This window comes from Molossus molossus, unplaced genomic scaffold (assembly GCF_014108415.1).
Source record: "Molossus molossus isolate mMolMol1 unplaced genomic scaffold, mMolMol1.p scaffold_m16_p_7, whole genome shotgun sequence".
Taxonomy (NCBI): domain Eukaryota; kingdom Metazoa; phylum Chordata; class Mammalia; order Chiroptera; family Molossidae; genus Molossus; species Molossus molossus.
This window is the reverse complement of record NW_023425401.1, coordinates 103,223,151-103,235,636: the sequence shown is the minus strand read 5'-3', so window position 1 is coordinate 103,235,636 and position 12,486 is coordinate 103,223,151. Positions and strand designations below refer to the sequence as shown.

General features: G+C 42.7%; 1 protein-coding gene across 1 annotated transcript in view; it reads right to left on the bottom strand.

The window, feature by feature from the left end:
• MGAM2 (maltase-glucoamylase 2 (putative)) overlaps positions 1-12,486 on the bottom strand; it is a 76,822-nt gene that overhangs the window by 43,127 nt on the left and 21,209 nt on the right. The window contains exons 14-20 of the mRNA XM_036246345.1: positions 11,414-11,531; positions 5,735-5,906; positions 5,069-5,185; positions 2,291-2,445; positions 2,060-2,144; positions 1,136-1,192; positions 478-602 (exon numbers count right to left, since the gene is read on the bottom strand). Coding sequence (XP_036102238.1) covers positions 478-602; positions 1,136-1,192; positions 2,060-2,144; positions 2,291-2,445; positions 5,069-5,185; positions 5,735-5,906; positions 11,414-11,531 — 829 coding nt within the window. The remainder of the gene's footprint in view (positions 1-477; positions 603-1,135; positions 1,193-2,059; positions 2,145-2,290; positions 2,446-5,068; positions 5,186-5,734; positions 5,907-11,413; positions 11,532-12,486) is intronic.

Sequence of the window (12,486 nt, the reverse complement as noted above, 5' to 3'; positions counted from 1 at the left end):
TCATAACTCTAAAGAGTCAAACAGTGATCATCCCTGGTTTACAAATGACAAGCAGAGCCATCGTAACACAAATGGTATGTCGTAGAACTGGGGCTTGAACCCAAACTGTTGTAGCTCTTGACCTTGAAGCTATGTTGACTTTTATCTCCTATTTAACTTGCATTCTCTCATGCCTAAGGAAATCTCCTTGAGGACAGTTTTTGACCATAGGGAAATCCTCATGAGTTATCATTTGACTATTCTTATAATCTGACTCAATCCTAAAGTGAAAGTCTGCAAAAAAGAGGCTACATTACCCTCTAAATGAAGACTAAGGTGCCGATTTGGTGCCAACCTTGAAAGGAGGGGAGGACGATCACTGACTAGAAATGTCTTCCCTGGGTTGATACACTTTTAGTCCTGACATTAGCCCTTCCCATAATGCCCTGCCCCATGGAGTAGGAGAGCAGTCACACCTTCGACGGGCAAGGAGCTCACCTGGCCTCTGTGGTTGTATTTGGCTGCTGGGTGGGAAATATGTAGCCTCCTCGAAGATGAAGTCCTATCCTATCAGGGGGCAGTGGCATCTCCACCAACTGTTTCCTCCATTGGATGGCTACTCCCTAACCAAAAAGAGAAAACAGATCAGATAATAGGCTGTTCAGGCTAGAAGAGATCTTGGATATCTTTTAATTTAGCTGCTTCATTGTAAAGAAGAGAAAAACAAAGGACACCCCTACCCCAACACACACACACACACACACACACACACACACACACACAAAAGAGAAGTGACTTGTCCACGGCATACAGGTAGTAAGTAGATAGCAAAGCTGAGACTCCAACCCACCTATTTCTTTGTATTACACCAGGCTCTGATTCCAGAACTGGACTTTCAGTCTCAAGGTTATCACAGCCTAAGTCCAATGACTAGTTCTGACAGCTGCCTAGCGGCCAGGTTGCCATAATAAACATTCCCATCAGCCTAGCCCAGTGATTCAGATTATTTTATGGTACATTGGGAAAGGCCTTCCACATGGAAAGGTACCCACAATCAACTGAATGCAAAACCTCCTACCATCATCCTACCCCAAGCTCCCAACACGGCTACTGCCTTAGTGTGCAGGTATCTGGGCCAAGGGGCTACCTCACTTACTGTCTCATAGTCATACCAGATGGCATCGGGTATGTATGCTTTCACGCGGTCCACACCCTAGGGAAACAACAGTAATGAGCACCATTAGCACACCCCTTTATAGTTTGCACACCACCTCCACCTGTGGTTGCATGTACTCCTCCGATCTAGCCCAAGAGCTAGTTGGGATCCTGCCATTCTGCCAATAAAAATACAGATCCTCAGAGGTTGGGCACTTGACCCAAAACAAGCTATACCAGAAATTAAGTTTGTTTTGCTCTGAGGCTCCTGAACTTTCTAAGAGAAGCAGAGACAGTTTATGCAATGAGTTACTTGTGTAATCTGACAGGTGGGAGGAGCCTTCCAGCAGGACCACTCGCTGGGTAGCGGGACCCGCCATGAGATGGTGTGGCTGAAATGCCACATTCAAGGGCTTTTTACATGAATGCACTGATGACCTTCCATGTTTACAAACGAATCAGCATAACCCAGATCCCTCCCCACCCTTCCCAACCCACTGTTGCCCTAAATCACACTTCATTCATGGACTCCACACGGACCATCTCTCCTTGCCCAGCACTCCTCTGTCCCTCCATGCTCCTCTCCCACCTTTTCTTTCTTCCTACCCTGAGAGCCCACCCCCTCTGCTCAAAGGGAAGCACAGACAAGTGGCCAGCCCAGGCATTTGCAGCCCTGTCAATGTCCATATGCTTCAGGACACGGGCTATAATGTGATTCTGCAAAAGGGAAATTCTTGTGCTTGGTGAGGCAGTGGGACCCAGAATTACTACTTTTGTAATTCCCAAACTTTCATGATCTCTCTCTCATTTATATTCATCTTTATATTTCAATGCAGCCAAAGGGACTTGGGCTCTGGCGTATCCAGCTATCGAGCCTTGAGGACCAGTGTGACATCCCACCCCACTGTTTGGATGATAAACACACTTTGTACAAAACAGGCGTGATGAGGAGTCCAGGCCCCCACAAGAACTGCTCGTGCACCCCCCACGTAGCATTGTCCTGGTAGAACCTGGAAAACAGAGAAGGCGGGTGAAGGCTCCGGCATAGGAGAGCAGCTCGTTACATGGCAGCAAGGTCCTAATGAACCTCGTTACCACTAACAAGGGAAGTGAAACTACGATTGGCAAAGATGTCTTTGTGGGTTAGGAGACTCACTCGTGGACCAGGGGCCTCGCCACAGTCTCCCCGAGGGTGTGAGCGCGGTAGAACAGGGTGTAGAGGTAGGGCAGCAGGGTGTAGCGGATGCTGAGATAATGTCTGGAGGAATTCAACAGCTGAGAGTCTTCACCAAAGGCGGCGGGGTCCTGGTCCTAGAAGGAGATGTAAGCGATGACTAACTATTTTCATCATATTTTAGAAGTTCCCTTTGATGAGAAGCTTTCTCAAATGAAAGTAGCTCTGTTCTCCAACTTGAAGACGTGAAAGCATTTCCAGAACTGAAAGGATCTGGGATCTACCTGCTCCTTCATTTGATAGATGAGAAAACCATGTAAAAAAAAAATGACATGACTTCCCCAGTGTGAAACTGCAAGCAAGTGACAGAGTCTAAATTTGACACGTCTTCTGACATTGGTCTATGGTAGACTCAAGGACACCTACAGAGATGACCAAGCAGATAAAGGGCCCTCAGAGCAGCTCCAATTTATTTCATATATTGCGGTTTCTCATGATACTTCATTCAGCAAATTAATAATATTAAAGTCAGACTGCTATAAAAAATAATTTGAAACTCATTGCCTTAAGCCACCATGATTCAGAATCCACCTTTTCTTTCCATGCACTTTTTATGAATTTGAAATTTTAAAGTTTATGTCTAGTGCCCGGCTGGTGTGACTCAGTGGTTGAGCATCGACCCATGCACCAAAAGGTCACCAGTTTGGTTCCTGGTCAGGGCACATGCCCAGGTTGTGGGTCCAATCCCCAGTGGGGGGCATGCAGGATGCAGCCAATCGATGCTCTCTCTCATTGATGTCTCTATCTCTCTCTCCTTTTCCCTTCCTCTCTCTCTAAAATAAAGAAAAAAAAATTTTTTTTAATTGTATGTTTAGTTTTGTTTTCACCATCACGATTTGTTTTATTTTTTCTGCCCCAAAGAAAGGGACCTCTATTTTGTTCTCCGATACACAAGGGGCAAAGACATCAGGAAGACAGAGTTTAGCAGATTTTATCTAAGAGCAAAGAAAGAACCCTTAACGAGGGAAATCAAATTCTCTTGGGACCCAGAAACATAAATTGTCCAACAATGATGGGCCCTTATTTTGTTCATTTTTCTTGCATGTTGAAAGTTGTGCCTATCATATTTAAACTGCTCATCCTGTACTGTATTACTGGGACTGGACATTAGGAAAAAAATTATCTAAATGTATTCCTTCCTTCTGTTCCCTAAGTTGCCCATTTCCCCCTCCAAATAGAACTACTCAATGAGACCACTCTGTGCCTCCAATGTAGGCTTCAGTGAAAACCCTGAGACCAAACACCAAATCCATCACTCTGGTCTCCATATGAGAGCATCCAGAGCTGCCCGTCCATCACGGTGGCCACAAGCCACATGGGGTTATTAGGCACTTGAGATGTGGTTAGTAAAACTGAGCAACTACACTTTTAATTATATTTGATTGTAGTTAAATAGACACCTAAAAACTGAATCAATGTGAAATATTTCTCTATTAAGCCTTGATGGTTTTGGTAGGGCTACATTTCATTCCAACTACTGAAAAGTTTGGCATCCAAACTGACATGTATGGCAAGTGCAACATGCACACTGACTTAGTAGAAAGAAAAGAATATAAAATAGCTCACTATTAGTATTCTGTATCAAATACAGGTTGGGGTGATAATGCTAAGGATAGATTGAGTTATACAAAATATATTAAAAATATATTAAAAATAGTTAGTTTGCACTTAAACTTCCATGTGTGGCTCTCATTATCATTCTATGGTCAGCACCAGTTGGCAGGAGAGAAAACCGGCACTCTAAGCTGGCAGGAGTGAATCCTCTTATCGACAGAGTTCCTTCCAGGCCATCTCTTCAGGAAGAGCACCCTCGCTTCCTGCTCCCAGACACCTGCTTAGAATTCAGAAGAAGTTCATCTCTCTAGGACACAAAGAGCTAGGACAGCCCAGGGATAACATACTGTGAAGCTCTGACCACAAATCTTTCCCAGGCTAGAGACATGTCACTAGACAAAGTCAAGAACTAGAACTAAAATGAGGTTCAGTGTGTTACTCTAAGGAGCCTAGGAAGAGCTAAACCACTCAATTTAAAACATTTTAGTTGCTTATTTCTTCATTAAAAGAAAGGGCAGCCCACCTTACTTGCTCCTGACATCACCATAAACGTCTCCTTGTGAGGAACTTTGAACCCATTTCTATAGACTTGCTCATGGAAAACATGGTTGGAAGAGGAGAAAGGCGGGGTATGTCATGAGAAAGTGGGGAGTGGTCTCCCAAACCATTCATAGAAAGATAGAAGTTTGTAACAAGGTGAACAAAAATTTCAGATCACTGGCCTGCCCCTCCCTAAATCCTTTCTCCTTGCTCCCCCATATCTAAGAGTGGTTTCCCTCATACTAAGTGAAGTAAAATATCAGTGGACTCCAATTGCCCATCTTTTATAAGGTGGTAACAGATGTGATAACAGCACCATGGAAACTTTGGCAACCCTCTCACCTTGTTGATGAGTTTCCAAAAATAAAATCATCATGGAATAAAACCATATATATATATATATACACACACACACACACACACACACACACACACACTTTTCCAAACACCATCACACCAACACCCTGATTTTTAGGTCTATCACCCAAAATTTATGTTCTGCTCCTGCACTTAGGGCCAACCCAGAGGATTTTCTTCAACTCCTCTCTGAGAACAAGTAGATTAGATAGCCCAATAAGTTTCTATCACTTCTCTTTGGGACCTTACCCTGAACCCAGGCCCATTGTGATTTCTCGATAGTGGATAAAAGGCTCCCAGCTGCATCCATCTTCTGCAGAGCTCCTCTGTGACATCATTTGAATAACCACAGATATTGGCACCTACCTGAAGAATAAGCACACATACAAGCACAGTGATCAGTGAGAATGAAGAAAGCATTGACTGTGTACCTATGTGATAAGGGAAAAGGGAATCTCTTATTCCCATCACTCCATGCTTAAAGAGGTCCAAGGTTTTCAGGGGAATCCCCCAGCCAAATGGGAGAATGCAGCAAGTGCACAATTGTGAATTGACTCACAAGAGGAAGACTGACTGTTGTATGTCATATCAAGGGCTCATCCTCAACATTCATTCCCAATTTCATGATTTGCTATTCATTGATACTCCATTGATGGAATTTTTCTGTTACTAACACATTTCACTCACAAAGTCTTCTTCCTAACTGCAGAGATTCCATGGATGACAACCCAGCGATAAAGTGCTACCATCCTCTCTTCAGAAAGCAGCTCACACCACACACAAAAATTGATTTTTCCCATACATATCACAGTGAGACATAGATGCTCTTTGGTTTTCAGACCCCTCAAAGACTGGTAATGGAAAGAATGGCAAAGGACAAAAGGTGGATGCTCCTTGCTTGAGAGTGAGACTCACCATGGGGATGCCAAATAGGTTGAACTCGAGGATACTAGGGATGGACCACCGAAGATCATCCCATTCGGCTGTATTGTCCCCCAACCAATGAGCAGCAAACTTGCCAGATCCAGCAAAAGTGGAACGGGATAAAATGAAGTTCCTCTTATTGAGGAAGATACTCTTCAAGGCCCTGAAAAGGAATTGAATCAATTGAATGTGAAGTGAGTTGTGAACGTCAAGGACGTAACCTATACCAAAGGCAGCAATGGACTTTCCAAATTGAGAAGAAACATCAGGGTCTCCTGAAGGTGAGAAAGCTGGATTAGCATTTTTAAGAGCTTCTTTCTCACTTCTACATAAGGTTCCAGCCTCAAATAAGACAGTACAAATCTCTACAGTCAGTACCCCCAAGGAATTTTTCTAGGCTCCTGTCCCCCTATGTTTTCTCCATCTTGGATGTGGTTGTGCTCTGGCCCTTTTGGTCGATGACTCATTGGAACCAAGGAATATTGGCCCCATCTTCTCCCTCTAGAAAAAATTTTTTTAGTATTCCAGGGTTCCATGCCATCTTGCCCATTCATAATTCTGTTTAGCACAACACCAGCTCAAGTTGGAACCCTGTACCTGCTCTTTGCCTAAGAGGAGACTCTGTACACTATCTGGGCTCCGGGCACCTGGGCTGTCTCTGAAGCTTCAGAACTTATTATTAGCAATTTCCAATGTTAGGGAACCTTAATCTATGCCAACTAATATTAATTGAAATGAGTATGTCTCAAAAGATAATATTTGATCCTCTCAATGAAGTTAAAAGCAACTGAAATATAAACTATTTCCATTGTATTAGATATCAAATAAAACGATATAGAAAGGAAAGCAAAGGAATTAAAGACAAGGCATTCGGAAAGGATGTGAGGACATGGGATGGGATGACACACCGTAAGATGTAAGCTGTTTCCTGGCTGTTATCTGGAACACTGTTTTGCTTAGACCTCTCCCTGCCCTCTCCTCTCCTAAACAGTTTACACCTTCCTTTAGTGTTTTAAACGTGAACAGTAATACAACTACAGGGTGGTGATATCTAGCCACACTTGCTTGTAGCTCTTTGCAGGCAAGTTCTTCTATCTTTCCTTCCAACACATGGTCGGAGGCAAGCATACCATCACGTACTAGGCAGTTCCTCCCAGATGTTATCACAGCCACCAATGCTTTTCCTCTTCATATTCCTAGGGGTGTTATGCGGAGTGTGTACATGCAGAACGACTTATAATGGGAAAAGGGGAGAAAGTTCTGAAAGAGAAGACTGGTTTAAGAAAATAAAGTGCCCCCTTCTGACAAGCTAATGAAAAACCAGGGAAGAGGGGAGAACACTCACTCTCCAACTCGTGGCTTCATTTCTCCTTTGATATGAACTAGCAACACTTTGCCTTTATTACCACTGGCTGGGGGGTTTACTGCACCCTGCAATCGTCGGTCATGAATGAAACACATTCAGGTTATAGAATGCGAAACAGAAACAGGAATGAAGTTATTTGAGTTTCAGGTTTATTTAGAGTCAGCCCATTATGGTAACACTGATTAGATAACATTTTTTTTTTTTCTAGCTTAGAGGAAATATTTACCAAGAGATCTGTAAGTCTCTATTTTACATCCCTCAGGTTGGGCCTACTTACGGTCAAGTTTCGATATCAGAGAGGATCTGCGTTCTTCCTACTTTCAGACTAGAGGAAAGTGAATTTCATTCTCTCTCTAGACCAGTAACCACTGTCCCCAGACTATACTTCTAGTGAAGTTGGAGCCAGATATTCATCAGATCTATGACTTAAATTCTCCTCATGCCTAGATCCAACTGAATGAAAATCTTATTGATTTTTAACCAACTCTGCCTAATGCCCAAAGGCCAAGTTCCACTTGTCTCCACTGTTGTCTGGGAACTTAGACCTTTAAACTGTTAACCATTATTGACATAGCTATTAGAACACATTAACCAATACCCTCATAATGTTACAGCACTTTTATTATACGGAGACTCAAGCAATGAAGCAATTTGAAACTCTCTTTCCTTCCTCCTGCCTTTTCTCCATCTTTCTTTCTCACCCTGGCCATTTTTCCACTTTCCCCCTACTTCTGCTTAGAATCATCTGTGAGTCAAATTAGATCAGAGCAAGAAGGGATGTGGGAAGCATCAACCCAAGATTCTCATTTCCAAGATGAGGGAACTGGTCTTACTCATCTAGTTTACTTCCCAGGGAAGGTTGGGTGAAAGAGAAGTCAGAAAAGAAAAGATAACAGAATCAGAAATGTGTGTTCCTCTTCCTGAAGCTTTTTGTTTATTGACATAAATTTTTTTCCATGTACTGGATGAGTACTCTCTCTCCCTGGACAGTCTAGCACAACATAAAGTCATGAGGACAAACTGGTGTGGAAAAATAAATAGTCCCAGTCTGTGCCTCTACTTCATCGGGTCCCATTTGGGCCTCTCCTGACCTTCTTCTCTTTCTCAAGCTAGGCATTTATTCAACAGCCATGTCTTTAGTACACGCACGATTCCTCAGGCTAAGGATACATGGGGTGACTGTGCCCTCAAGGAACTTACAGCCCAGCAAGAAAAAAAAAGTGAATACCTAAAATTATAAAACAAGGTGTTTGGATATGAGGCATAGTGCCATATGAACAAAGGTAGCATAAAGTAAAGAGGTGGGGGGAGTCTCTTTCTAAGACTGTCAGAAACATTTCCAGAATTAACATCTGAAGTGAGGTTTTAAAGATCAGTTCATGTTTGCAACATGGACAGGGCAGGGAAGGGCATCCTGTGCAGAGAGAGCAGTATGTGCAAAGATGTGGAAGCAGGACATCGCATTTTGATTTGAGAGCAATAAACAGTTATGTTTTACCAGAGCATACAATATGAGGAGTCGCAAAGATGAAAGAAAAATACTAAGAAAGCATTACACTATGAAGTACCTTACAAGTTTGACTGGGGTGACTAGATTTTATTGTATAGAAGATACCAAGCCAAAGATCATGTTTCACTGGGGAGGGACGTAAACAGATTTTCACTGGGGGTTGGGGGGAGAAAGGAGCAGACACATGATTCAGAAAGATAACTTTAACAGCAGTAGAGAGTAGTGCTTTTGAAAATTTAGCACACATTCAATACCCCTGGGAATCTTGTTAAAACTCATTTTTTATTTCCAAGGTCTAGGGTGAGGGCCAAGGTGATACATTTCTAATATGTTTCTAGGCAGTACTCATGTTGCTGGTCCTTGGACCACACTGTGCATCGCAAGAATAGAGGACAGATGAGTGAGAGATAAAGCTACAGTCAGGGGAGGGATAGGAGTCATGGGACTCATGTAAGCTTTATGTGAGTGATGATGATGATCTCTATTGAGAAGTGTCAGTGAGGGGAAAAAGGAGATGGTTATATACATGTTTTAGAATCAAAAGGATTAAAGACTGATTGTAAGAGAGGGTGTGATAGAAAGAAATAACTCAAGAATGGTACAAGTTTCTCATTTGGGAGTCTGAGAGATAGGGATGGTGTTGCTACCAACCAAGACGGAATTTAACAGTTTCAAAAATGATTAGCCAAGCTGTGGAGGCTGGGCAGAAACAGGTAACAGAATAAGGTGAGTAGCATTGGAGATACGGTAAGACACCCAAGTTGAGAACACCAGAAGGTAGTTTGGCTATCTGGGTCTGAAAATCAGAGAGAGATTTGAGCTATAGACTTAGAGAATTATAGATTTTTTTTTAATTATCAGAATAAATCACAGTAAAAACCGAGAAGGAATAAATTACCTTTGTGTTGGCAGAGAATAAAAAAAAAAGAAGCCTAGGGATTGACCCCTAAAACTTATCGGTAGTGAGAGAATAGATGAAAAAGAGCCAGAGGTCAGGAAGAAGCAAAAGTCGAGAAGTGATAGCTGAAAAAGGAGCAGGTGTACCAAGACTGATAGGTGTCTCAGAACCAAAGGAACTGAGCTTCAAAGGACTTGTCAGTGATGCCATGTACCTTGGAGAAGTCAAGAAAAGGAATGAGAAAAGTTCCATAAGGAAATTAAAGGCTCCCTGCCCCTGTTCCCCACCATAGAGTTCCAGAAATACCAAAACCAAAGGAAATAAGCAGAGAGAAACTAAGACATTCTTTCCTAGGCCACTGGAAAGTCCCCAACAAATCTTCAAATACTTTCATTTCCTTGTCTGTTTTGTGAATTTAAATAAAAATCTTCTTATGCTGAGCCCCTAATTTCTTGCTCTATTAAGTAGATTATAATTTATCATCTTCCAAGGAAGAAACTTGGGGGTGGGAGTGGGTTTGCAGGGAGTTATTCCTCAATTTACAAAATAAACAGCAAAAGAATTAATGTGACAAGGTATGTAATGGACTAAATCCTTTGCAGGAAGCATCTGTCTCTTTGTTAGACCTTCATATTGAGTGGTGGTGGTGGTGGTGGTGGTGATAGTTGCAATGGTGATGGTGGTGGTAGTGGTAGTGGTGGATGTGATGATGGTGATGGTGGTGATGATAGTGGTAGTGGTGATGGTGGTAGTGATGATGGTGGTGTGGTGGTGGTGATGGTGGTGATAATGATGGTGGATGTGGTCATGGTGGTGGTGGTACTGATATTGATGGTATTGATAGTTGTAGTAGTGATGGTGATGTTGGTGTGGTGGTGGTGATAGTAGTGGTGTTGATAGTTGTAGTGGTGATGGTGGATGTGGTCATGGTGGTGGTGGTGCTGATAGTGGTGGTGTTGATAGTTGTAGTGGTGATGGTGATGGTGGTGTGGTGGTGGTGATAGTGATGGTAGATGTGATGATGGTGGTGGTGTTGGTGGTAGTGGTAGTGGTGATGGTGGTAGTGATGATGGTGGTGTGGTGGTGGTGATGGTGGTGATAATGATGGTGGATATGGTCATGGTGGTGGTGGTACTGATAGTGATGGTATTGATAGCTGTAGTAGTGATGGTGATGTTGGTGTGGTGGTGGTGATAGTAGTGGTGTTGATAGTTGTAGTGGTGATGGTGGTGATAATGATGGTGGATGTGGTCATGGTGGTGGTGGTGCTGATAGTGGTGGTGTTGATAGTTGTAGTGATGATGGTGATGGTGGTGTGGTGGGGGTGATAGTGATGGTAGATGTGATGATGGTGGTGGTGTTGGTGGTAGTGGTGTGTGTCTTGGGGCAGAGGAACAAATTGAGAGGGTGAGTGGGGCAGGCAGTAGGGAGGAAAACAAGAGGGCATGGTACAACATTGCCATATAAATACAAGACACTCAGGTAAACTTGAATTTCACATAAACAATGAATATTTTTTAGTATATGTGTGTCCATTGCAAACTTAACTTGGTGTCCTATATTTTTATTTGCTAAATCAGGCAACCCCAGTGTGGTGACCATAGCACATTCAGTAATGGAGCCCACGGCAAGGGCTGACTTCCAACTGGGGATTCTAAATTCCTCGTGCATTACTGCCTACTATTATCAAGTCCTAGTCACAAACCAATAAAAAATAATCCTGCACAGAAAACAAGGGATTATGTAAGAAGACCTCTTAAGTAGACTGTAAGATAGGAGTTTCTATATCCCTATAACCACAAAACACATTTGAAAAATATTACTATAGATGACAAGAGAAACCGTCCATCTCCCAGTTCCCCACATCTCGAATTAGGAGGAAAACCTAGTGCTTACGAGTCTGTGGATCTTGCCATGAAGTAGCCATACAAGCTGTGGACATCATAGTGAAAGTCCTGGTAAACCTCGGTGTCCATGCAGAGAGTTTCTGCAAAAAGCCTGGGGTTCAGAAATCCTGTGGGGAAAGACCCATCAGTAAGCCACTTCCCTATCAACAAACTAACAAAATAACAGAAGCAATTGGCTTCCTGGTTCCTTCCCCACCAATCTCCACCTGACAAAACCCTTTTCAGATTTAAAATCCTACCCTAAATGCCACTCCCTACCTGGGGCAGACTCTAAGCCCCTCACTGAGATCAGTCATTAAAATGTATTTGCATTCTCTTGAGCTCACAGAGAATAGTGCTGAGTGGAGGAAACTGAGACAGCAGCTCAGAGCATTGGGAAGTTGATCTGAGATGAAATATAAATTAGGAACACACATAACTACATATATGGAACCAAGGAGAACTGAGTGTATAAAGAACAGACAAGAGGGCAATGAAAAGGGAACACATTCACTCTAATATAAGTATTCACACCTGTTACACTTTTTAAAAAAAAAATGAGATATGACATTTGGGTGGTTTCATGAAGACGACTTCGATCCTGTCTTTAGAAATCGGCATTGTGACTGTATTTTCCCTTTCTTATGCCTAAAATGCTCAACACTTTCCATCCTGTGGCCTGCAATCTCATTCTGGCCCAAGGGGTCATACCTGCTCTCCTCCTTCATGAAGCCTTCCCTATTCCTAGGACCTCAGTCTGAGGCACAATTCCAGAAAGCAGTGGAGCCAGGAAAAACTGAGGTTGAGTTTTTCCCACCAGCCCAACAGAATCAGGGTTTGCAGTGAGGAATTATGTTTAATTATAAAATATAAAGACAATTTTATTTCTGGCACGACTCGGTTTGTGGCCTGAGATTCACAACCAGTTCAATAATAAGAAAGGACACTGAGATCTTCCCATAGGCAAAGGTAATATATCTACATCTTTTTCATGCTAATGTGTACTTTTTAATCCTGAGAAGATTGAAAGTAGACTGAGGCAGAGCAGCTGGTCATATGGAGGCAGATAAAATGCTGGGAGGT